Genomic DNA, 25,659 nt, shown 5'->3' with positions numbered 1-25,659 from the left:
TGCTGTACCAGTACCATCTTAGCAATATTAAGTCTTCTGATTTTATGTACATGGGATATCTTTTCACTTATTTAGGTTTTTAAAATTTCCTTCAACTGTTTTGTAGTTTTTACTGCATACTTTTTTTGTTTTTTTAGCTGAGCCATCCTATCACCTGTTGACAGCTCAGCGGCAGCTCAGCTCAGGCCAGACATCGAACCGCTGTTGCTCAGAGCTCGCACTCTTGAGGAAGCTCTTAACCAACTGAGCCACTCGGCTGGCCCTTCCTGCATAAGTTTTTACTATTGCTTTTGTTAAATTTTTTCCTAAGTATTTTATTCTTTTTGATGTTACTATAAATGGAATTGTTTTCTTAATTTAATTTCTGGGTCGTTCATTGCTACTGTAATAAAATATAACTGATTTTTGTATATTGATTTTGTATCCTGTGACCTGCGATTTTGTATCCTGTATCCTGTGAATGTGTTTATTAGTTCTAATAGTTTTTTAGTGAATTCCTTAGGATTTTATATACACAAGATCATGATGTCTGTAAATAGAGATTGTTTTACTTTACTTTCCAATCTGGATGCCTTTGATTTCATTTTCTTGTTTATTTGCCCTGGCTAGAACTTGCAGTACAATATTGAATAGAGGTGGTGAGAGCAGACATCCTTGCCTTAGTCTTTCACCATTATGTATGTTGGCTGTGTTTTTGGTTTTTGTTTTTTAATAGATTTTATTTATCAGTTGAGGAAATTCCCTTCTATTTCTAGTTTTTCTGAGTGTTTTTATTTCATGGAGGAGTATGAAATTTTGTCAAATGTTTTCTGTATGATCATGTGGTTTTTGTCCTTTATGGGTGTTGTATTAATTGATTTTGGATTTTAAACCAGTCTTGCATTCTTGGGATAAATCCCACTTGGTTATGGTGCACAATTCTTTTTATATGCTGTTGGGTTCTGTTTGCTAGTGTTTTGTTGATTTTTTTTGCATCTATATTCATAAGAAATATTGTTCTGTAGTTTTCTTTTCTTGTGATGTTTTTGTCTGGTTTTAGTCTCAGGATAATAGTGGCCTCACAGAATGAATTGGGAAGTGTCCTTCCTTTTCTATTCTTCCATTTACCGTTTAACCCACTCAATCTGACAACTAGAGGATATTTTGTTAAGGCCATCAATGACTTCCATATTGCTAAGTCCAGCAAACATTTAGTTTCAGACTTTGTTAAATGAGGCCCTTCAGAAGCATTTGACAAATTGAGCCCCCTTCCTCTCCTTGCTGATATACTCTGTTTCCTTGACTTCACATGCCTGGCCACCCTTCTACTCTATGGCTGCCCTTTCTCAATCTCCTTAGCTGGTTCATTTTTCTCTACTCAAACTAACTGATAAGGTCTTAAGACTTGGCCATGAGCCCTCTTTCTCTTTATTTTATACACACTCCAGACTATCCAACCTTTTCCCATAAATCCCTCTCAAATATATAGAGATGTTTATGTCTAACTGCCTACTCCACATCTCCACATGTTTGACTCTACATATAACATGTCCCAATCTGAATGCTTTGTTTTCTCTTCCAAATCTGTATCTCCACTAATTTAGCTATGCAGAAACCTGGGGTCTTAATTCACACCCCACTTTCTCTCTTATCCTCCAAGTCTGTCCTTACAGGTAAGGAGTCTAACTCCTGGTAAAAACCTATGGATAATTTTTAGGCTTGACCATAAGCAATTACAAAGGCTTTACCTATCAATCTTCATGGGGGAAAGCTGCCCTCCCTACACCACACTTTTTGTACATAGCTAGGTTCAAGGGCAATCAGATCATTCTGGAGGTTGAAATCTTAAAAATAAATAAATAAATAAATACCTCAAACTAACTAAGCATGACTCTCCATCTCTGTAAGACACACAACCAAGAGGTGCCTAGCATGGCCAGGAAGAGACGTGAAACAAATCCTGAGAGAGTCCTATAGGCCATCCTTGTTCCTGAAGATGTATAGTGACAGATGTTTTATCGCATCTCTCACTGTTGGCAATTTTGTGTGTACTCGTGCTAAAGCTAAATTTTGCTCACTTACAATCAACTTTTTTAAAAAGGCAGCATCATTTTACATTGAGATACTAAAAACACTTCCATGTAAGAAAGATGAGATACAGAAGTACAAATTTTTACTTTAGTCCACGCAGTCCTCTATATCTCATCCCCTTGTTGACCCCATGGAAAGAGCTATCAGCTTGCTGAAATTTTAGTCTCTGATACATCATTTTGAGGTATGTTGGCCACCAGGAACCAAAAGTAACAAGAAAGGAAGAAAACTGGTATTGTAATTTAGCACTCTAGAAATAAACATGCTCTCTACTGGTTGTGGTAAAGGTCAGGAGAGCTGGAATCTGGCAGGCTGTCAGAGGAAGGCCTTGGGCTGCAGGAAGCTGAACAAATAGTATAGAGAAGGAGAAGCCCTGAGCATCGTCAAGTACAGGTTTCCACCTGGGAAACCATAATTGGTGAAAGTGACAAAGGATGGTGACAGCGCTCTTTGCAGAACCTCAAAAATAATACTATAGTTTAATAACACTGTCCCTAGTATTAGGGTCAAGTGAAATATATGTTAATTTTACAAGTATTGGTTTATTTGTTTTTAATAATGACATTTATTAGAGATGGAAATGGAGAGAGAAGATGATGCTAATAATATGACATCTAATTTAGAATCCAAAAAGTTCAGGGATTACATGCAGACACACTTACACAACACATGCATTCAGATTTAGATAGAGAAGGCTGATGATCTGACAGTATTTTTCAATAAAGACATAATTTAATCCTGGTTGGTGAATAGCTGCTATTCTGAGCTCCTTGAGTGCCCTTTGTTGCCCTGGTCTCCCCTGCACCTCCCTCTCCACCTCACCTTCTCACATACCAGCAGCCAAGGGGTTAATGCCAGCACTGAGACTCCAGGTCTCCTAACCCCACATTAAGGTCCCCACTTGGATGGATCAAAAGCATATACCATGTTGGTTGTTAAATGTCGTTTTGTTTTTTTCTAAACCCTAAATGTCTTAATATCATTCCTGAATTATACAAAGGTGAGACAATTAATTTTAGGAACTTTCCACTGTGTGCTTACATGGTGGAAAATTCGCAAACTTAATTGTCCAACCTTCATAAATAGATAAGTAGAGCACGTTGTGTAGAATTACCTCCATATTATGAATTGTCTGATGAAGAATTATCTGCAGCAGGATCATCTGTGCCACTTGTCAAAAACGCAGATGCTTGGGTCCCACACACTGGACCCACTGCATCTCTGGGAGGGGCTAGGATATGCATTTTTAACTGTCCCCCAGATGATTCTACAGCATCATATCAAATATAGCCTGCATTTTCTGGCATAGACCAAATCTGTCTGTCCTGTATTCTTCTAGATGCCAAAGTCTTTGAAGAGATGGTCTTAAGTCCTAACACTCTTGGTATTCACCACTATGCCTAGCTTAGTGCTACTGTCAGACAGTAAAGAGGAAGGGTCATTGATTCAGAAGTGCATACTGGAAAAATAAGGTTTGATGTTGATATGATGATGATGATGGTTAATCCTGGTGAGTGCTTATCATGTGCCAGGTACTATGATAAGTGCCTGAGACACATCACTTAATTGGATCCTCTCAATAACTTTAAAAGGTACTATTATTATCTGTATTTTATGGTGAAGAAACTGAGACTCAAGATCTCATCATTGAGAAGAAGGATTTCAATCTTGGTCTTCCTGGTTTCAAAGCCAATGTGCTCTTTTTTATTCACTAATCCAAACTGGCTCTTAGATTAGAAAACAATTCTATAGATAACTTATAAATCAGGGTTTTTTTTTAAGATAATCTCTTCAATTTGCTTTTATTTCAAGTTTATTTGTTGTATTTTATTATATATGTAGAGAGGAGGTAGGCATGGAAGATGAGACTGTAAAAGCTTTACTTTCTGACTCTCAGAAACCAAGGGGAAAGAAATTAAATATAGAAAGTTGAAGGTATGTGTAAATATTCCCTAATACTTAGGAACCATTGGAAACCTTTTAGCTAAATAAAAATAAAATAAAATAAAATAATAACGTACTAATTGAAAACAAAAAGTTAGAGCATTGCAGCTGTCACTGGACCTTGAAAATCAAGTTAAGAGAAAAAGACTTTTAGATTCTACCTAGAAATCGAGTAATAAGGAAAAGAGATCAAGATGGGAAGTCATTGTCCATAAATAATGAGGGCAACTGCCATTTTAGAAAGGTCGTCAAGGGGCCAGCTGATCCCTGGACTTGACAATGGCAAGACGAACAGTCTGGACATGGAGATATTGAGGCAACTCATAAGAGAAAATGGATCGAAAGGATAACTGAACTTTGTACACACTCAGGTTTCTTTTGAGTATTTTGCCTGGAAGCTGGGATTAATGAGATCACAGAGTATTGTAATTTGATTCCAGTTAAAGCATCCTTATATCCCGAGTTTAATGAAGAATGGCTAATTAACATCTTTTGAATGTAACGAAAGAAAAGGAATATATATCAGGATTGTCTTTTCAAGGCAAAAACAAACCCCAAATCAAATCTGGGTAAATAGAATCAGAGTGCTTATTCAGACGTCAATATGTCAATCTCAGTGCTTTTCTTTTGATACAGATAACTTTCTAATCATCCTCGATTTATTCATGATATATGAAGAAGAGAAGATTTCATTCTTACCGGGATCTGGGCAAAATCCCCACTTCTCGTCTCTTTCGTAGCGGCTTGTCGTGGCACACCACAGTAAGTTGTCTTCCCGCCCCTCCTGGATGCATTCGTGATGCCACTGGTGGTTGTACTGGAAGGGAAACATGCATGGTGTCCCATGGGCATTGCCTTTGAGTGTATACAGATCTAGGAGGAAAAAAAGGACAAATTCAAATAAGTGTTATGCCAGATTCATCTTTGGAAACTGTCATAGAGTGAATGCATTTTTTTTGGTGACTGAAAACCTACAAAACCAATCGCCCTCACGATAGCATAGACAAGCGTCAGGACCTCTCTGTGTAGTGAGTGTAAAAGGCAAGGCTGAGTGCTGTGTGCAGAGGACATGCTCAGACATGTGGTGTTCCTATATTTATCCTACTTGTTTATTCACTATGGTGCTCTGCTATGGTAGCATACATATTTGTGAAAGGATAAAGAGAAAAACGTAATGGAGATTTTACTTTAAAATATCTTCCAGTCCCCAAAGGCATCAGTAACCAGCATCTGAACCTCAAGTGCTTTTATGAATATGTTCGTCCAACAAATATCTATTGAGTATTTAATGTGTCTAACCCTGGGGATACAATAGTGAACAAACCAGCAAAAGTTCTCTTTCATATGGAGCTTCTGTTCTAATGAGGAGAGGCAAAAAGAAAGCAAATATACAAGTAAACATATAATTTCATGTAGCGGTAAGTGCCATGATGAAAAACAAAATAGGATAAGAAGACAGAATGGCTGTGTGTGTGTGTGTGTGTGTCTGTGAAGAGGTGGAGGGGCACTATTTAGGATCGGTGGTTAGTGAAGGCCTCTGAATAAGAACTGGGTAAAGTGAGGGTGCAAGTATTTGGAACAGAGTTGTTCTGGCAGAAGCAGCACTTATGAAGAACTTGTGACAAGAACGTGTGAGGGATGAATGTGGAAGAGCATGGAGGTTGATGGGGCTGCAATCAGGGCAGTACTGGAACGTCAGCTCATAGAGGCCACTGTGCCACACTATGGCCTTTGGCCTTTACTATGAGGGGGGTGGGAAGTCACTAGTGGGTTTTGAATGAGAAAGAAACATGATCAGGTTTCCATTTTTAAAGGCTCACTGGGGTGCAGGGTGGCAAACAGGGCTTCCACAGTGAAGGAGCAAAGTGAGATGACTGAGAAGCCTCTACAGTCTTCTAGGAAAGATGACAGTGCCAAGGTGGCCTGCTGGGTGCTTCCTCGGAGCATTTCAATAATCCGTTATCCTTGGCCTTAAGCAGGAAACAACAGCAACTTTTCATGACTCAGCTGGAGCTTTCCATAGTGAGGGGGACCAGCGCAATCCTCCACTAAGGCAGTAGGTCCTGGAGGAAAAGGGCTGCCTATGCGGATTCAACCACCTCCCCACAATTGGCAGGGGCTGGACTGAGCTCAAGCAGCATCACCAGCCCTAGAGGTGAAAGCTGTTTAGGACCTACTGGTATTTCAGAACACATCCTCCTGCTTCAGTCCTGGCCTTCTATTATGTCTTCCCCTGCATGCATGTGAGTGTGAGTATACAGCCAAAATGTTAACATAAAGCAAAATGTCAGCTCTTTTTTAGACTTGCAGATTATTTGGAGAGCTGGTTTGCAGCACTTGCTTCACTGTTGTGAATCCTAAAAATAGCTTGCTCTTAGCGCCATCTCTTTTTACTCATGTCCTCCAGGTACAGGAGAAAGTCCTGCCTTGGTTCTTAGGAGTTCCTTGCTCTGCTTCCTAGGACTGGTACAGATTCTTAGAAAAATAATGCTCTTCTTAAGGCATAATTCTACAGGGCACCATGAAGGCAGGGACCACATCTGTTCTGTTGGCCTTTGTAGAGCAAACACCAGGCACTGTGTCTGAGAAACAGTCAGCCCTCAATAAATGTGTGACAGATGATGGATGGATGGATGGATGGATGGATGGATGGATGGATGGATGAATGGATGGATGGATGGATGGATGGATGGATGGATGGATGAAGAGCACTACAAAACAAAATCTGAGAAACAAGTTTGTGGTGTCAGGATTTAACCATGCTGCTTTCTTCTATTGTTTTTTTTTTTTTTTATGCCAAATATTACAGAACTATGACAAATGAAAGAACCATGCTTCCCCATTCCCTGGCACACACCAAACAACCCCTGACAAAGCTGTGTTTAAATGCCTTGTAACTTGACCTTCACAAGGATGCCATCCAGGCACTGGAGGCCCTGGGGTGCTCTGCAGACACCCTCCATCCACGGGACTGAGTTTCTACAAGAGAAATGATGGCAGGAGAATTTCTCATATTCATCCTGCCAAGTCTTTAACTTCAGGGATCTTTTCCTCCTACCTTCATTTTCTTTCTCCCTCTTTTCCTGTTCTTTCTCCTCTTTTCCATTGATTCCCAAAGTTAAACGTTTCCTCCTCTGATGCCTTTAACTTCTGAGAAGTTCTGTTCCTTTAGCAGAACTTAGCAAGTCCATTGCAAGACTCCAGTAATCCTTTTACAATAAGCGAGTAGGCAACTAAAATGTATTTAGCAGAAGTCCCTTGAGGTTCCGTGTGCTGTGTGTCTCTTTCATAGAATTTATTTTAGAAATCTTTACTTATAGGCAAACCTTCTAAATATCATTTCATGAGTACTTTGGTTTGAATTACTTTTTACCTTTGTGCAGGTATTCACAAATGCTTCCACCTCCTGACATGTAGGAAATCCACTTATGAAGATATTCCCATGAGGCCACCAGCGTGTCGTCGTGCTTTACCTGCACCATGTACTGGAGCGGGCCGGTGATCATCTTCCTGTTACAGCGCCACCTCAGGGACACATGAGTGGAGTCACATTCATATATGCTTAACGGCTGCTGGGGATCAGATAAATTCAGGCCCAGGCAACCGCTGCCCCCTATGTTAAAGAGGCGGTGGTTTGAAACCCATTTCCACAGCATGTACTTGTTTGGTGGTTTGCAATTCTCCAGGGTCAGAACAGATTTGCCAGCTTGGATACATTTGTTGAAGCTCTCACTTTGGATAATGAATATTCCTTTATCTGAAACAGCAAAATAGAAGACATGGTATAGAAAGGTCATATATAATTAACTAGGGTCATGAGGACCCCCATGCGCATTGTCTGTCTAAGTGGTGACATGGCATAGCTGGCAGCCATTTAGAACAGATCTGAAGTTGGTGGGTAGGGTCCACCAAAAAGGTTTTATTTGTTCAAAGTGGAGGAGTTTCTTGGGAAGCATAGATGGACTTATTGGAGCTAAGTATTAAATAGTCTTAGATGTCTGCTCTCAGAACTACATGGTCCCACAGTAACAAGGGCTACCTGTAAATCCACTCAGGAAAGGTACCAATAGAGAAGGAGCTTGCCACAGCTGGATAGAGGGCAGGCATTAGTAATAAAAACTCAGGGCTTGGGGAGAGGAACACTGGGTGCCCAGGCGTATGGTGACACTTTAGTTTTCTTCAGACAAGTGCCTGAATGTCAGCAGCATAGCAGCTGAATCAAAACCCACTGAACTGGAAATTTCTACCATCAAATTCCTTTAGGAAACCCAAAGGTTAGATGTGAAGTGCTTCTTTGTGTCTTGATACAAGACGCCATGCTGGTGAGAGAAAATGCTTCCTCACATTTGCTTTCTGTGCTGGCTCTGTCAGGAGTAGAAAGGTGGGGACATTTGCTATGGGGTGGCCTCTTTGCAGGAGCAGTCTCATTGGGTGGGATGGGCAGCAGCAGATAGGTGCCCAGGACACTATCTGAGACCCCACACCTAGATACACGAGAGGTGGAGGAGCACGCTGAGGGCAGCAAAAGCACACAGGCCACGTGGAAATGTGGAGAAAGCATTTTGTGATACATCCTTGAGCCTCTAACCTCCTGGACACAGAAGTAGAAATTTGGATGCATTTCCTGAGGTGGGGCTCCAACCAGAGAATATGTGTTAGCTCCCTGACTGCTACCTGACTTGACCTCAAGTCGCTGGCCTGGAAGACACCTATTATACCACATTTATGAATTTGTCCTCCCACAGGTGTTTTGAAGGTGAAAATCATGTCTAACTTCTTTAGTCTAAGCACAGAGGATACTGAACACATTGCAGAAGTTCAGTAAGTGCTTGATGTTGATTAAACGTGCTGGCGGCTGCTGCTTAGGCCTCTGGTTGCTGAGGTTACGCAGCTCAGAATGTCTGGTCAGGTCCAAGAGCTGTTTTGTTCTCCCATTAGCTAGGCTCTCCTCCTATATTTCACTTCCTGTCTAATCTTCAACTCTCTGAAGGGACATTATCAGGTTCCCTGAAAATGGCTGTGGTTTAGGGGAAGTCATGCCGGGTGGCAGGGGCACAGCAGGGACAGGCAGAGGTCTCCTAGAGCTTTGGAACAGTGCGGAATGAGCCTCCTCACGTAGCGGTGCAGGGGAACAATGCTTCATTTTAGTAAAAGTTCTTCGGGTTTTTCCAAAGTTACCGAGGCCAAGAAGAACTGATTTAAGTAACCCAAAATCGTTTAAGACACTATTAAGAAAAGGCTTGTCAATATGTAAATGAAAGCTATACTTCATTTAATAATTGATAACTTTATTTATAACCATATATTTGAGAAGCTGAATTAGTTGTCAGAAAATTGCTTTAATCAGCATACATCAGAGAAAGAGAGAAGGGAGTATGTCGGGTTGGGGGGTGGGGGGTGCGGAGAATGAATGGTTTTAGGGAGATTTCATTTAGATCAGGAAATTTGTTTTTCCTAATGCAGCCCATGTTTGTATGGTTATTAGTAATAGTCATTCAAAGTCAAATCTACCTCTTGCCAATGTGATGTGAACTCTGATAATTAACCTTCTCTACAGCTCTCCTTTTCACCTTTTCATGCCAGGGTAGACTGTTAACCTTAATTTCGGTTGTAATTTACTAATTACTTTCTAGCTAGCCCAGAGTGCCATTAAGTTTTTACTAAAGGATAATTATTCTACTATAATTGCTCTGTAGTTTAGTATCTATATTATATATATATATATATATATATATATATATATGTATTCATCTATATCTATATCTATATCTATTCCAATATATCCAGTTCTGCCACTCACTGGCTGGACTTCAGCCCTCTGGGCTTCAGTTTACAAACCTAAGATAGGCAGGTAGACTGCCTGGCTAGTGGATAAAAGCTCTGGAATCAAGCAGGCCTGCCAAAGACTAGTCTTGTCACTCTGAGCAAATTTTTTTCATCTCTGTGAGCCTTGCCTTTCCTCTATGAACTGGAAATATGTATGATACTGACCACATAGGGCTATTAAGACTATTCCATTAAATAACCCATGCAAAGCACACCACACACACTACTTTGGCGTGGGAAGACCTCAGTAAGTGCTAGTTGTTGTTATTATTATCCCTCTGGCTTCCTGATTCTTGGTCTGTAGAACCAGCTGTAGATTTGGTTGGACATCTCTAGAGTGCTAATCTGAGCATCCCCCAAAGATTTCTCTTCCTTCATCATTAGCATGGGAGCTCATTTTTGCTTTAGTTTCTATAGCATACCGGGCGTGCAGACTTTTAGCTTTAAACAATCCTCAAATACCATGCTATCAGTTTTTATAGAGAAAAAAAATACTCTTCAAACAGCCAGATAACAACATTCTTGTCTTGTTTGTTCAAATACATGTGCTACTATGAATTATGAGTAAGAGTCTTCATCTGTTCACCTTTTACGTATCTATCCGTAAAGTCTATACTGCAGCTCTTCTATAGGAAAGAGAAATACATGATGTTGACGAGCAGTGTACGGATGGATGGTCTCTGAGTAAGTGGAGATGGAAATTATATATAACAATTAAAAAAAGTTTTGGGGGAATAATGTTTTTAAACATCCAAATTATGAAGTGGTAAGAGAACAGGAGTGGTAGAATCTGAACTTCTGTAGTCACACCAGTGATCATAAAAATACTTTTCCAAAGCAGAAGCAGGAGATATTAGACAAACTTAATTTCATGCTGCTCATTTTGGGGCTGCTATTATATTTCCATGCCCAGCTGCCTTTAGAATGTAGCTTTGGAAAAGTTCTTCAGAATGTCTCATAAACCAGTAGCTCTGGCTTACCAACACCAAGAAACCTGCCATCTCCAAAAAAATACTGTGCCATGCTGAACTAAAAAATAACCCAAGCCCACGCTCCCATTAAGCTATATAGAATCTGGTCCTAGCACCATTAATCTCCATAAATTCACTGAAAAGAAAACAATTGTTCTCAAATGGACGATGAGGAGGCCCAATGTAGGTATCAATATTCTGAGTATTGTTATATGTGCATATGGATTGTCTGTAACAAAAACATAACATGTAAGTAAGCCACCAACCCTAAGTGTCTGTAGCCAGATTTCAAAAAGGATGGAAATCAAATGTAGGAGGAATCAAGATTGATTACATATGCCAAGGACGTCAGTTCTGCTTGAACGCTGATTAAGTGATTAATGAAGTTCTACCAGAATTACTAAATCTCCTTGCAGCACAATGTTATTACACTTCCCTTCATAATTATGAGTTTAGGGGGGAAGAAAAGAATTGATTTACTAGAAGTAACTTATCAACTAATTTTCATACTTAAAAAAAAAATAAAATCCAGGGAAGACCGTGTTTCTGCTTTTTCTACTCCTCAGTTCCTTTTCGGAAATTGTTTTAGACTCACCCTTTGACCCCACAGGGTAACATGTATTTTTCTAAGGAATGGGAGGAGAATGTTTCCTCCATCAAGTGCTGAAATTAAGGTTAGGAGAGTCCTTACATGACCGCATATAGAATATTACTTCATTCATTCATTCATTCATTCGTTCATTCAAAAAGCATTCATTGGGTGCTGGCTATGTGGTAGCACTGTGTAGGCTGCTAGAGAGAAAGAGAGAAATTACTTGCCTAAGTATCTGTCCCTTGAAATTGTATCTATTTGTTCTAGAATCATGGGAATTCTCTTAGTTAATGAAAAGAAGGGAGTTCTGTCATTTCCATAGAAAACATTATAATGGCACTTTAAAAAAACTCTTAAAAACAAATGATTAAAAAAATAAAAAGAGGGGTGGCTGGTTAGCTCAGTTGGTTAGAGCACAGTGCTCATAACACCAAGGTTGCCAGTTCGATCCCCAAATGGGCAACTGAGCTGCGCCCTCCACTACTAGATTGAAACAACTCCTCAACTTGGAGCTGATGGGTCCTGGAAAAACACACTGTTCCCCAATTAAAAAAATAAATAGATAAATAAATAAATAATCAAAAAGGAAAAAAGAAAAAGAAAATAGACTAAAATTTAAAAACACTTAACTGGATTCTCAACTGATGTCCTGAGTGAGGTGGATATGACTCCTCAAAGTCATCAGATCTTTCTGAGTGGAGGGTATGTGTACACACATACTTGCCCATTTTCCAGGGAGGGGATAGCAGAGCAGTACTGGAAGGAATATAAACATGGCAGGGAAGACTAGCTTTACCCATAAATGCAGAACCATGAACGTTAGAGCTGGATGGGACTATAAAACTCATTTAATTGAATCTTTTACATTTTTCCCCCTCAAATTCATTTCGTCTTAGAAGTTTTATACCTGTATACTCAATGAGGGCCATATAAGTCTAGGTCTAGCTTTACTTAACACACGTTCATTTATAATCTAGAAAGAAGAAAATAAACTGCTGTCGGTTGTTGCAATATAAAGCAGGAGATTTGAAATTTCAAACAGTTATTGAGTGCCTAATATAGCATGTTAGGAATCCTGCAGATAGAAGGATATATATGTTATAGTGTTTGCTCTCAAAAAACTGATGTGTTCCCTGGAAGTACATCATGAAATGTACAGAAAAAAATATAACAATGCCAAAATATATTTTGACATAACGGTATAAGCACAGTGAGGTAGAAGCCAGGGGGGTAAAAGGAGTCAGTTTGACCTAACAGATCAACGAAATCTCTCTCTCTCTCTCTCTCTCTCTCTCTCACACACACACACACACACACACACACACACACACACACACACATTTTTATTCAACAAACATTTATTAAGAACCTATTATTTGTCACGCATGGCGGTACATTGGTGAACCAGACTAGCATAGATGCCTTTTCCTCATTACAGAGAGAGAATTCAACGTAGTGGAGAAGGTCTATAGATGGGAGAAGTGAGGGGTCAAGGCAAGGGGGTATTCTGGACAGAGTGAATTTAGCCAAAGCTCAGAGGTGATAAAAATAATCAGCTCTAGGGTGACGAGAGCCTAGACCTAAAAAAAGACACTGGTGGTCATAGAATATGAGGCTGGAAAGAGGTGGTTTGGGGTCATTACATAAAGAACTTAAATTTTATTCAGAAATTTGTATATTAAACTTGAGATGAAAGGGAGCTTTTGGAACACGAGAAGGCATGTTTGGGGCTGTGGTATGGAAGATAAATCACAGTGGTGAATCATTCAATGAAAACATTTTTTGAGCACCTACTGTGTGCCAAGCATTGTTTTAGAAGCTGAGAATGAAGGCATATGTCTAAGTTCTTGCCCCAGAGGAGCTCTCATTTAGATGAGATGGGAGAGTTCATGGGTGGAAGTGAAAAACAGCCTGGGACTATCTCTATGATCCATCAAGAGAGATGGAAGGTGTCAATTCAACTGGTAGTGATGGGAAAGGAAGAGGGAATGGTTAGACTCCAGTCACTAGAGAAAGAATTCAAAGGGGGAAGAGATGACAGGATCTGGTGATTGATGGAATGTGAAGATTCTGGAAAACGTAGTTGCAACGACTTGCTTCTGGCATCAGGTATTCAATTGGCTGCCAGATGCCTGTCAATTCCTAGGATACCACGAGGCTGGAGTCTAAAGCCCGGGGCTGTTATTACAGCTTGATCCGTCTGTTTGAACGGTGCCGACTTAGGGGACCTGAGGGAGGTTTCTCTTGAGGCCTTTCCACTTCACTTTCAACACCCCTCTGATCACCTCCACCTGCCATTTACTGGCCCCTTCTGCTTTAAACAGCTCTTCTCTTAGAACTGGCTGAAGGTTTGAGTTGTTAAGTGAATAAGTTATGGTTTGAAGTGTTAAGCCTTGGTGAGATTTCTGTACTTTTAATAAAAAATCGTTTGAAACAAAACAACTCCTAAAGAAATACTCTTTTTATAGTGGATTTTAGGCAAGCATAGGCCTTTCTGGTATTCAGTAAATCACATCATGACAGTGACTTCCTAATCCAATATGCCCATAAAATTCCAAGTTGGCCTCTTCTGTTCTATGTTAAGGGAACTGGAAGAAAAAGTTCAAATTCACGGTTCACAGCAAGTGCAATGTTTAAGACAAACTATTAGGAAGCTGCACTTTGCCAACTGCAATCCAATTTCAGTCTCCTACCCCGTTCCCCTGGGTTTAAACCTCTTCTGCTCCATCCACTCACACAACTTGCTGCTGGGCTCACACACTTCCTGCCCTGTATCATGTCTCCAATTTGCCGAGTTTCTTGCTGCTCTGACAGTATTTCAGTTGCAGAACGGAAGGGGTCCAGAAGGGAGCGGGGAGGCACCTCTGCCCTATAACCAATCTAAAGGTGAGCAGCTTCTCTCTTGAGATGTAGTGACCTTTTCCAGCTACACAAATTTGTGTTTGTCCCATCCAGGGAACAATGGCTTCAGAGCTGATTGTGTCTTACTTAGGTTACTCTGTAGCAAAAAGGGATGTTGTAAGCAGCCCAATCAATTCTCATGCATGGCTGAACGATGGCCGAATATCTGAATTCTTAACACGACTTTCCAAACCAATAAGCAAGGAATTTCTGATGCTTGCACCTTGCAGCATGGGCATCGTACTTGAAAGAACAAAGTGAAAAGTGGGCCTGCCCTGCTTGGCCCCCTCTCCATGAATGTTTGCATTTTATCCCAGATCATCTGCGAGCTGGTATTTGTCTCTTAACAATCTGACAGCTCCTAACAAAGCCTGTGGCTTCCTCGCAATGGCTTTCTATTAATCAACTAAAAAGTTAAGTGCATTGTAAAATATCTCTTCGTCCTGTCTCAGCACTTCCTTTTCTTTCCCTGCCCTGGCATTGTCCTTGACTTGGAGCCTTCTTTATTCTCCTGCAGCTTCTGAGCCTGAATAATCACCATCTCCACAGGATGGCGGGAGCCCTCTTGCTAAATCTTTTCATGTGTTCTCTTCCCCTTTTGCTCTAATCTCCCCAAATTGCTGCAAGTTTCATGAGGCATGCAGTACCCGTCTCACCTGTGGTGGGGGTGGGGGTGGGGGAATGAAATCTGGCTTAATCGGCTCCACTGGGCTCCAGTTTTGTGAGGATTCAAATTGCCTGTTACCAACCCCTGTAGGAAGTGGGTTAACCCTTTCAGACTGCCCTTGCCACTCCCTGCCAATCTCCTTCTCTCTCCTGCCCCTCTCTGTCTGTCCATCGTATTTGGCAGTAGTGACCATTGCCGAAAATCTTATGGTCTCTTCCAGAGTTCTTGCTGTACCTCTGTATCTTACCAATGAATTGTTAAACTGAATTGAAAGCATTTTTTTTCCTTTTAGCTTTTAGTTTATTCTTACATCATTTTGTCTTTATTTAACTCTGAAGTATCTAACAGACATTGCTGGTATAAAAATCATTAGTCACAGCGGCTCTGTTGTCATCTTACAGGCTATGTTGAAAATATACCATCTCAGTCGTCAGGGAGCCTCGTTATGAAAGAGCAAGTTATGGCAAGACACGGTATGACAGAGAATATTGTTAAACTTCTCTCACAAATGCCTGCAGGATGAAGCCCCAGGGAGTATGATTCAAAGACTTGGTCATCAAAACAAACAAACAAACACATCAAAGAACTCTACCACCAACAAAACAACCCTGGGAAGGATGTGATATCCTTGAAAACAAAAGTATTTACAATGAGCTATCCAATCTTAACTGATTTGAAAATATACCCATTTAAGAAAAAAAAAAAAGCACTTACTTAAGTGGGACATAGAAATTGAAACAAAAACAAAACCAATTTTTAATGGTAGATATATTGTTAGCTCCTGTATGAGTTTTCCTGGCCTGCCATAATACAGTATCACAAACTCAGTGGCTTAAACAACAGAAATGCATTTGTCCCATAGATGTGGAGGCCACAAGTCAAAAATCAAGGTGTCAGTACTGGTGGCTCCTTCTGAGGCCTGTGAGGGAAAGACCTGCTCCAACCGTCCCTCCCTGGCTTATAGATGGCGATCCCTGTGTCTCTTCATATCATCTCTTCTCTATGCATATTTCTGTGTTCAAATTTTCCCTTCTTATGAGGACATGAGTCATATTAAACTAGGACCCACCCTAATCACCTCACTGTAACTTGATTACCTCTGTAAAGACCCTATGCCCCAATAAGGCCTCATTACGATGAGGCATTGAGGGGTTAGGACCTCAACATATACATTTTGAGGGGGGACACATTTCAACCCATAACTGTCCTCATACTTCTTATTCAGGCTGGCTACCTAACTTGCAGGGCCCAGAACAGAATGAAATTTGCAAAGCCCTGGCTGGGACAGGGAAGTTAAATCAATCTCTACTGCCCAGGGGCCCGTGAGCAACTGCAACACTCATGCCAGAAAGAGCTGGGAATGCACTCAGTACCTGGATTGGGACTAGGTGACAGTTTCCCACTCAGTTCCCACTGAAGATACAGTGGTGCTGCCAGCTCACTGGGGACAGTCACTGCCTTGTCCTACTGCCCGATGCCACTGGCCATCCACTCCCAGGCCCTGGGCCTCCAGTTCCCAACCCCAAGGCAACCTGGTTGCCAGGTGGGCACAGGACAATAGTAGGAAGGGGGAGGCTGAAAACCCATCCAGGGGAGGTAAGACTGAGCTGGAGGTGTGGCTTCAAGTCCCTGACTCGTGCTCCACTGTCCCATGGGGACTTCATGCCCAAAGCACAAATTTAAAGGTAAAAATCATTAAGAATTCCAAGCTTCCCAAACCACAGAGCATAAAACCCCATGTGCGAGGCCCTCTGAGCATGGGTCCCTATAAGACTGCCCTGGCACATGCCCATAAAGCCTTCCCTGCTCTTACGTAGACAAGGCTAATACTATAGGAAAAAGGCTGGAAAACTGCAGAGTAGTTCTTTTAGGGTAGAACTGCTTAAAACTAGAGTATCTGCCTTGGTTTCCCCATCTGCATAATGGGTTTAATAATAGTACCGGCCTCATTGGATCCTGATAAGCACTACCTCAGCCCCAATGGCCACTTTATAAATGTTAATAAGAGAAAAACAAATCTTAACTTTGAACATGGATAGTACAAAATAGCACCAAAATAGGACAACCATGTTTATAGTTAATCACGTAGAATTTCCTGTTTATATTGTCATAATTAAAATTTCTCAAGAGCAGATGTCAAAAACCTGAAACAGTAAAACTTTTTTCATTAGTATGTTTCTTTATTTCTTTGGAACTGTAGCAGTCTGGAAAGTGTCGTAAATTGAAAAGTCATGTGGACACACATGAAAGCAGAAACCTCCTGTCTGTTTTGTTTAGCTCTGTTTCATTGGAGAAGAACCCTATTTATAGAAATTCTGATAATATTCCTCCATTTTTCTTAAGTGGCTTTATAAAACATTGTTCTCTAAGTGACTTAATATAGTGTTTATAAGGTGTTCTTTTGTTTGTTTCTTTTATAAACTATAATATTTCTTTTTATGTTGATCAATTAAAAGCGATAACTTATGTTCCTAGGCTTGTATTGGAACATCTCCTAAAAGGCTTTTACAGATAATTCCTAAAAGAAAATGAGGTAGAGGTCTATAAATGTCTCAAATATATTACTTGATAGATCATATGCGGATTCATCACATAGGGACGAGTTTAAAAAGGCAAAACAAAAGAATCATTGCTTCAGAAAACCTGATATAAATAAGCAAATTGTTAGGTAAAAAAAAAAGGGAGTTGAGGGGACAACTGAGCTCTCTGTGTAGCTCAACCTTTATGGTTATTGGCTTGAAATCCCCATTGTGTGGTATCAGTTACTGTGACAACCAACAATAGGAAAAGAGGTTAGGAGCTTAATGAGAAAGAGTAAAAGGGACCAGAAAAACTGGAAGTACATGATAAGTCTCAATGGCTCCGAGGAAAGGAAGCTGAGATGAGAATGGTATGGAGTGGAAGAGATTCTGAGAGATGACTCAGCGAGACTGGGACAAACAGAGTCAGGTAGTTGGAGTGATTTATGGCCAGGAAGGGCAGCTAAAGCAGCATCTGATGATTCTTTTCCTTAAATTCCAAATCTCCAGATTAGGAGAATGGTTCATTGCCCAGGGGTATAGAAATTACTTAGAAAAATAAAAAAATCAGTCAATAGCTTTGCACATGTTTGCTTTATAAAACAGTCACTCCTATGTGTGGGAAGTACTGGTTTGGAGAAGGAGGAATTGCAGAGAGTAGGAAGTTGACCTGTTCCTCTTGCCACAAAAACAAATCACATGCTCCCATCAAATAGGGGGTTACAGAATGAACTATTTTATGGGGTCACAAGGCTATCCAGGGGTTCTTTTCATTAGTGCTTAAGTACCTGGTTCAAAACCCCACGCTACAATTTCCTGCAGATACAAGTTACTTAACCCTTCTTGATCTGTATGTAAAAGAAGGGTAGGTACTAATAGACCAACCTGATTGTGGTGAGGATTCACTGTGCTCATGTTTGTAAAGTGGCACGCAGTGACCACTCCCCAAATGTCAGATACTATTAGGAGCAGTGGAGAGGGGCCTTTCTACCTTTGTATTAGAAATGGAAGCTATGGGGAAAATCTCAGGGTCATGACCTTTCCCCATTGCTGCCTCCAGATGGTGCTCTCATCACCCACCTTCAGAAGCCTCTCCCAGATGGCACCCCCTCTTCCCTTCCCCAGCCTGGGTTGCACCGCCTTGAACCTCTTCCTCACATCTACTATGTGATACTGTGTGGATGGAAAAGGCGCCACATATCAAACCTGACAGGCTCAGGAGACTGAAAAATACCACATAGGATGGCGTGAACATAAAAATTTCTAACTAAAAGTGAGTCGTGGCCAGTAGTCACATACTTGGCTTGTAGCTTCCTTGACAAAGGTCAGTCTTTCCTTAAGTGAGCCTGTCTGTCGTCTTTTTGCATCTAAGATAACATACCCTTCCAATATCAGAGTTATCTCTTTTTCCAGAGCCCCCAGGGGGCAACAACCCACCACACAAGAAGAGGAATCTACAAAATCCCTCATTGTTATCTTGTTTCCCAAATACTATCTCTATGTGCTGTAAAATGCTATTAACTATCCTGTACCCACCAATGTAAAAGAAGTGTGTAGTCTCTCCGTTTTACTTTTTATCCAATCCCAGGGATTTCCCTGCTTTGCTTTCTCCCACTCCCTTAATCTACAACCAATGGATTTCATGTAACCTTCCTCATTTGATTTTAATGTATAAAATAAGTTGCAAATGGCCATTTTCTCAATCCGTTGAGACTTTGCTTCCCAGCAATTGTCGTCAGTTTGGCTCAAATAAACTCTGAGAAGCTTTCTCTTAGGCTGGATGTTTTTTGTTGACATTACCAACAGACGCCCCATTGTCCTCCCCACTCCAAAACCTTTAACTTGCACACAGATGACCCAATACTGACCCAGTGTGTTCTCCACTGCGGGTTGGGGCTCATTCATAGGTCATGAAATCAATTTTGTGGTCACGACCAGCATTCAAAACAAAATAGAATAGAAGAGGCTAGAAAAGTAGCCACACATCTATTATGTTAGGGTATTTTTTAATGGAAATTTTGTTTCAGACACATATGTCTGTAGGGCTCTGGACGCTGGGTTTTCTCAACCTTCTCAGCTCCAAGGACCTTCCTTCACCTGTTCTCCATTTTAGTGGCCACTCCTCCAGCCATACCTTGGATCTGTACACTGCTGTGGATGGCTCCATCTCCAAGCCTGGTTATTCCCATTGTATAATCACTCCCCCTTCTATTCTCCTGACTTTCACTAAGTCTATTATGGAATCCTAACATTCTGCTGCTCAGTATTCCTGCAGGGCTGGCTTACTAGTGCAGGTCATCTTCCTTCATGGGAAGTTGTTTTAACCTCCCGGAGGCTCTCGTTGCTGTCTTTCAGAATCACTCTCTTCAAGTCCCCAACTGACCATGGCATTCCTGAACTTAAAAGTGTGATCTGGTTCCAAACTCACGAGACCCTTCTCAGCAGTACCCAGTTCACCTAATCAGAATTTGTTTTCTCCTTAAGCAGAGTGCCTCTAACCAAACTCTTTATTTTTTAATCTCTCGGATGCTTCCAAATATAGACATGTCACAGTTTCTTGCCCTACCATGACCCTCTTCTGGGGATATGCTCACCCATAGCCGCTGGTAAGGCAGCTTCCTTGTGTGCACCTCACGCCCTACCATGGCCTACCAGCCATTGGAAGGCCTCTGATTCAAGGGCAGAGCACAGGAACTGGCCAGCCTGCTGTGACCATTGTGGCCAGATTCCTCTCCTAGGAAATTACGGGACTCTTCCAAGAGGCTGTGGGAGCTACATGTGAAAGTCCTACAAACTGAAGCAGAAGAAACCAGTCCACAGAAAGAGAACCAAACAGGGACCACCAAACAGCCCCTGAGAGACCAACAAAAAGTAGTTGTTTCTTTATTCCAGTGGCCTGTTCTCAGTTCCCAGGAGGCCTGGCTGGACAGGAGAACCTGTCCTTGAGTCCCCTTGAGATCCTAGTATCTTAACATCCAGTCCCACATTTGTCTGAGTGACCTTCAGGGCCCCCTTTCCTCCATCCAAAATGCCCAGGCTAGCACTTTCTACCCACTGAACTACTGATTTCGTGTTGCCCAACGCTTCTATACTTTTGCACATATTCTATGCTTTCCCCAGAATGTCCTATCTCCTTTTCCCCATGTGGCAACTGCCTACGCATCCTTCAGAAAACAACTGCCCTATTGTGAGTCCCCAGCCCCTCAGGCCAGCCCCTCCTCTGCATCCCTTAGCACTTTGCTCATTTCCTGTTATCATAACACCTACTTGACTGTTTTGAAATTGCGTTTCTGTATCTGCCTCTGTATCTCTGTTTCTGTATCTCAGCCTCTCGAAACCAGCATCATACCCTGCTCCTATTTTTGTCTCCCCAATCTGTGGGTGAGCAGAAGATTCTGCTCATTCCCTACCCATACTGCCTGCTCTGGAGGTCACTCACCTGGTACCGTTCCTGTTTACTCTGACTGACTTTCTGTGTGTCCCTGCCTGACGGCTTCATGCAGCCAGAGCACTGGGAGATGAGTGCCCCAGAAGGGACCCTCCAGCAGTGACAGGTGGGGGTGGGTGGATAGATGAATGCCTGTGCCTACTGCCCCTCAGTGGGTCCACTGTATTCTTCACAGTCCCTCACAAGGGCCCTTGTGAAATTGAGCCCCACTTACCTGTAATGGCTTTCTTCCTTTTCTTCCCTGTCTCATTTCCCCACTCGCTCACTGGGCCTTCTAGAATTACCTCCCAAATAAACTACTTGCACCTAAACAAATACACATTTCAGTGATTACTTTTAGGTGAACCCATACCAAGACAGGGAGATGAGGCACACAGTGCTCGACACACAGTGAATGAACCACGGAGGCCTCCAGCCCCTCATCCCCCCTCCTGTCAGCACAGACTGTCAAGAGATGTTCCTTGTCCCCTCAGGGCACTTTCTTCTCTCCAGATAGGACCACGTGGTCAAGCACTTCGGCCTCACATTCATAAGCACCTTCACTTCCCTTGGTCACTGGTCATTCAGAAGAGCCTATCCTGATTGTCCCCAAGGACGGACACAGCTGTGGGCTCGCTCCACTCCCACCTCTGGGAAGCTAAATGCTACAGAGGAAATTCTCCTATGTTGGTCGGGGGTATTTCACATGTATAATTTTGTAATTGTCAACCCTCGACATACAGTCAAAATCCTTTTAATTGCTCCCAATTCATGTCCTTTAGCAACCTCCACAGTGACTATGCCCACCTTTCCCAGGATGCCCTTCTTTATTCTCCTCGCTGCCCCCCCAGTACCTGGGGTTCCTGAGTAAGTGGAGTCATCACATTTCAGCACTTGTTAGAAGGAGTGCTCTGATTCCAGAACCACAATGAGTGTCCTTGGTATAGCCAATTAAAGGTAGGAGACAGACTGCAGACACGCCAAGTATGTGCCAAGAGCAGGGTAGTAAATAAATGTTACAAGCTGTCAACCTGTCAAAATAGCCTGGACTGGCCAGAGGAAGAGGGCACTGTGGTGACATTGAGACAAAAGGGAAGCACTTGGGTCAATACTGTTATTAGCTCCATGTTTACATATGAGGAAACTGAGAGGTTAAATTAACTTGCCCAAAGTCACACAGCTGGTAAATGGTAGAGCCAAGATTTGAACCCACGCAGCCTGGCTCCCAGAGCTACTGTATTACACTGCATCTAATGATTTTTTAATATAAAATTATTGATCAATGATTGAAAAGTCAGCACAATACCATCCATTATCTGCCTCCCAAGGCTGAGATGCTTATAATACATATCAGAACAATCAATAATGCATACCAAACAATACATATCAAGCAATTCAGATGAAAAAAATCCTAATAATCTGCCTTGCATTTTTACGTCTTTATGAGTGGATATGAAACTGAAATGGGTGCATATTTACTCCTGGTTGTTCTGTGAATGCCAAGCATGGCTAAAAGCCAGTCAACGTGGTACAGTGAACACAGTGGTAAACTGAGGCACCCTAAAGCATGGCTACACCTCAGCTTCCACACCTGAAAAATGGATGACTAGAGTAGACAGTATCTCAGGTCCCTCCAGTGATTTTGTTTTTTTTTATCTCAGTATAGACAGGAAAAACTTGATTTCAAACCCATCTAGATTACACTTGAAATTCCACTGATGTGGGTGATTGGCGTCAGGTAGGGGAGCCTGTGTGACGATTGGTACATTCAATGCCACATAAGCTCTAGGCTCTTTAGAACACCAGGAGCAGCATTTTCACACCAGAAGAGCCTCTTTGCCAACTATGTCAAATGCCTCAGATTTACAAACTGTCACCTGGAGCGTACAGGACATAGCATATGGCTCTGACTTTACAGTGTCCTTGAGTACTAAAGAGAAGGTACTGATCAGAAGCTATCTCAGGCCAGGATGTGGGTCTGCTACATATAGAAGGGATGAGCCCAGCAGTGTTCACCCTGCTCAGAGTGAACTTTTTCTCTGTGTGGCTCAGTTCCAGCTTCTTTCCTCTAGGCTCCTGCCCTGTTCTGGACACCTAGTGCTCAGGCAAAGCCCCCATTTTAAAGTGGAAAACGAACAAACGCTGCACAGTAAACTCTTAGTGGAGATGGATCACACCACGGGGTCAGATGTGCATCCACAGGAGCATTTTTACTGAACTAAGGAGGTAAGAGGTCTCTGACCTTTGGCCATTTTAGAATAAAAATTGCTCAACCTGTCCCTGATAGAGTCTCCTGGGAGTGCTAGAGGATATAGTTCAGAAACAATACCTCAAAAATGTATACATAGTATGTTGAGAGGGAAAAAAAAAAGAGCATAGACATTGATGACACTTGTGTTACCCCCTCTCTCTAAGCTTATCCCCAAAGGCAGAGGGGTGGGAGGCTCCTTGTTGATTTAACGCCCCCACCCCACGTTCACACCTGAGCTTCCGCTTTTGGATGCTGTGCCTCACCGGCAGGCCATACAGTTATTCATGATTGTGGGCCCCTGAAGAACTGCCTCTCCTCATGTCCCTTTCCACGTCCCTTTATGAACCTTATGTCTAGCAGGTGCTCAATAAATGTTTGGTGAGTCTATCCGTGTGCACACAGGTGTGTTGTAAGGATAACTATGAAGGGATTCTTACTCACTGGGATGTCAGGTGCCCTCCAAAGGATCTCACTTAATCCTCAGTGGTCCTATGGGTATCACAGGTCCCATTTTTCTAATGAGAGAAACTAAGGCGCAAAGAGGGTAATTTGCTCCAGCTCACACAGTTCATCAGGGCCGCAGGGGCGCCTCTCCTCCATTTGGTCTGAGAGGTGTTAATAGAGAAGAAGAAGTTTTCTTTCTGGAAAGGGGCCAGCGGGAGAGGCCTGCTTGGGGCCACTCCACAGGTGGTGTCGTACACCCGGAGCGCTTGCTTTGGGAGGGGACAAAATGGAACATCTTTCTGCCATCATGTATCCGAGAGAGGGTCCTTCCAAATAAACACCTCTTGGGGGCTTACATTTTGGAACGTCTCCTAACCCGCTGTGCGGCCAGAGCTGAGTTCAGTGGCCTGCAAGCCCAAGCCCCGCCTCTCGCGTCCGGGGCTGAAGCCTGGAGGATGCCTGGCGGAGGGAGGGGGTGCAGAGCTGGGAGAAAGGGGTGCAGGGCCAGTCTGTGTGCAGGACTGGCCCGTTCACAGGGTTTTCTCAAGACTGCAGAGATGCGGCCACCATCTAAACCCGACTGCTTTCGCTGCCCTCCCCCGCCCCCAGCTTCGCCCCTTCTCTCCTTTGACCACCCCAGTCTCCGACGTGCTGATCTGGTCCCTCCGCCCGGGGTACACTCACCCTGCCACTCGAGGACGCGCTCGGGGGTAAGCGCCTCGGCCGCGCGCTCGGCACAGCTCAGCGGCGTCCCCAGCAGTAGCAGCAGCAGCAGCAGCGACGACAGCAGCCGCATCGCTAACCACTGGGCTCGCTGGCAGTGCAGTGTCGTGCTCGCGGGGACCAGCGCTGCAGCCCGAGCGCCCGGAGCCGAGGTTCTGGAGGTGGAAACTCAGCCCCCTTGCACTGCAACCTTCCCGGGGGCCTCGCCAGCCCTGCGCCCCGGAGACCCACTCTGTCACTCCTGTCACCACAGTGTACGGACACTCGGGGCTCTGGGCTGGGAGACGGACGGGAAAGTTGCGGTGGTTTTCCCCGCCCTTCCCACTCCGGCTTTGGAAAAGGAGGAGGAGGGGGTGGACCATCTGCCCGTCCCAGAAATTCCTGCCTTCGGGGTGGGGAGACAGGAGGGTTGAGGCTGCCGGTCCCGCTCCTGCTGCTTCCAGCCTTTGGGGTTGAGGGAGTTGAGAATCTCCGGCGCAGGAAGTCTGACATCTGGGTTTGCAAAAGTCCAGATTCTGGTATAAACACTGCAGGTTTGGCAGCAGGCAGCTTAGATAAACCAAGCTGCTCCGTGAAGCCAGGCTCTTTGGGAGCGCTCTGGACACCCCCTTCTCTGGAATGTAGACCACTGGAGATCTCTGGGGTGCACCCCGGTCTGCACCCTTCTCACTCCAGAGTACCTCGAAGGTTCTTCCACTGTTGAGCTCCTTTCGGTTTGAAAATAACCTCCGCCTTCCATCTCCTTGGAGCCTCCTACCCTTGGAAAATAGCTGGGTTATCCCACTTTACAGTCGTTATTCCCCAAAAAACCCATCCAGAAAGATAAAGGGATTTGCTCTAGGTTACTTCTTAATCTAGCAAAAGTTACTACTTAAACTAGTAGGTAGGAAAACCCTGACTAGAATGTAGTCCTTCTAACTGTAGTCTTTCAAATAACCAGCAGAACACTAGAAACATTTAGTATCCATGAGAACAAGCGAATATAAGACCTTTCCTAAACAGGATCTTGACATTAGTGATCAAAACATAAGAAAGAAGAAAGCAAAAGAGATTTTATTTAATTAATTAATTTATTTATTATTTTTTTAATTGGGGAGATGGGAACAGCGCTGGGGAATTGGGGGAAGGGGAACAGACAAGTTGCTGTCCTTTTGTTCTTCAGTCTAGTTGTGCAGGATGTTGCTTCACTGGCCCAAGTTGGCACCATCATTGCGCTCTTCCCAGGGAAGGCAGATCAGTCACCGGCTTCTGGACGGCCGCTCACTGCGGCTGCTGGCCGCTCCCGCTGGCTGCCAGCTACACACACTGGCGGCTGACTACACAC

The 25,659-nt window shown here is 42.9% G+C and overlaps 1 protein-coding gene across 2 annotated transcripts in view; it reads right to left on the bottom strand.

Moving 5' to 3' along the window:
• Positions 1-24,603, bottom strand: part of PLA2R1 (phospholipase A2 receptor 1) — a 114,823-nt gene extending 90,220 nt beyond the window's left edge. For both annotated transcript variants that reach the window (XM_019636807.1, XM_019636808.1), the window contains exons 1-3: positions 24,297-24,603; positions 7,388-7,771; positions 4,714-4,887 (exon numbers count right to left, since the gene is read on the bottom strand). In XM_019636807.1, coding sequence (XP_019492352.1) covers positions 4,714-4,887; positions 7,388-7,771; positions 24,297-24,408 — 670 coding nt within the window. In that variant the 5' untranslated portion in view covers positions 24,409-24,603. The remainder of the gene's footprint in view (positions 1-4,713; positions 4,888-7,387; positions 7,772-24,296) is intronic.
• Positions 24,604-25,659: the final 1,056 nt, after the last annotated feature.

The sequence above is a fragment of the Hipposideros armiger genome, unplaced genomic scaffold, assembly GCF_001890085.2.
Source record: "Hipposideros armiger isolate ML-2016 unplaced genomic scaffold, ASM189008v1 scaffold_30, whole genome shotgun sequence".
In the NCBI taxonomy this organism is placed as follows: Eukaryota; Metazoa; Chordata; class Mammalia; order Chiroptera; family Hipposideridae; genus Hipposideros; species Hipposideros armiger.
This window is presented reverse-complemented; position numbering and strand designations above follow the sequence as displayed.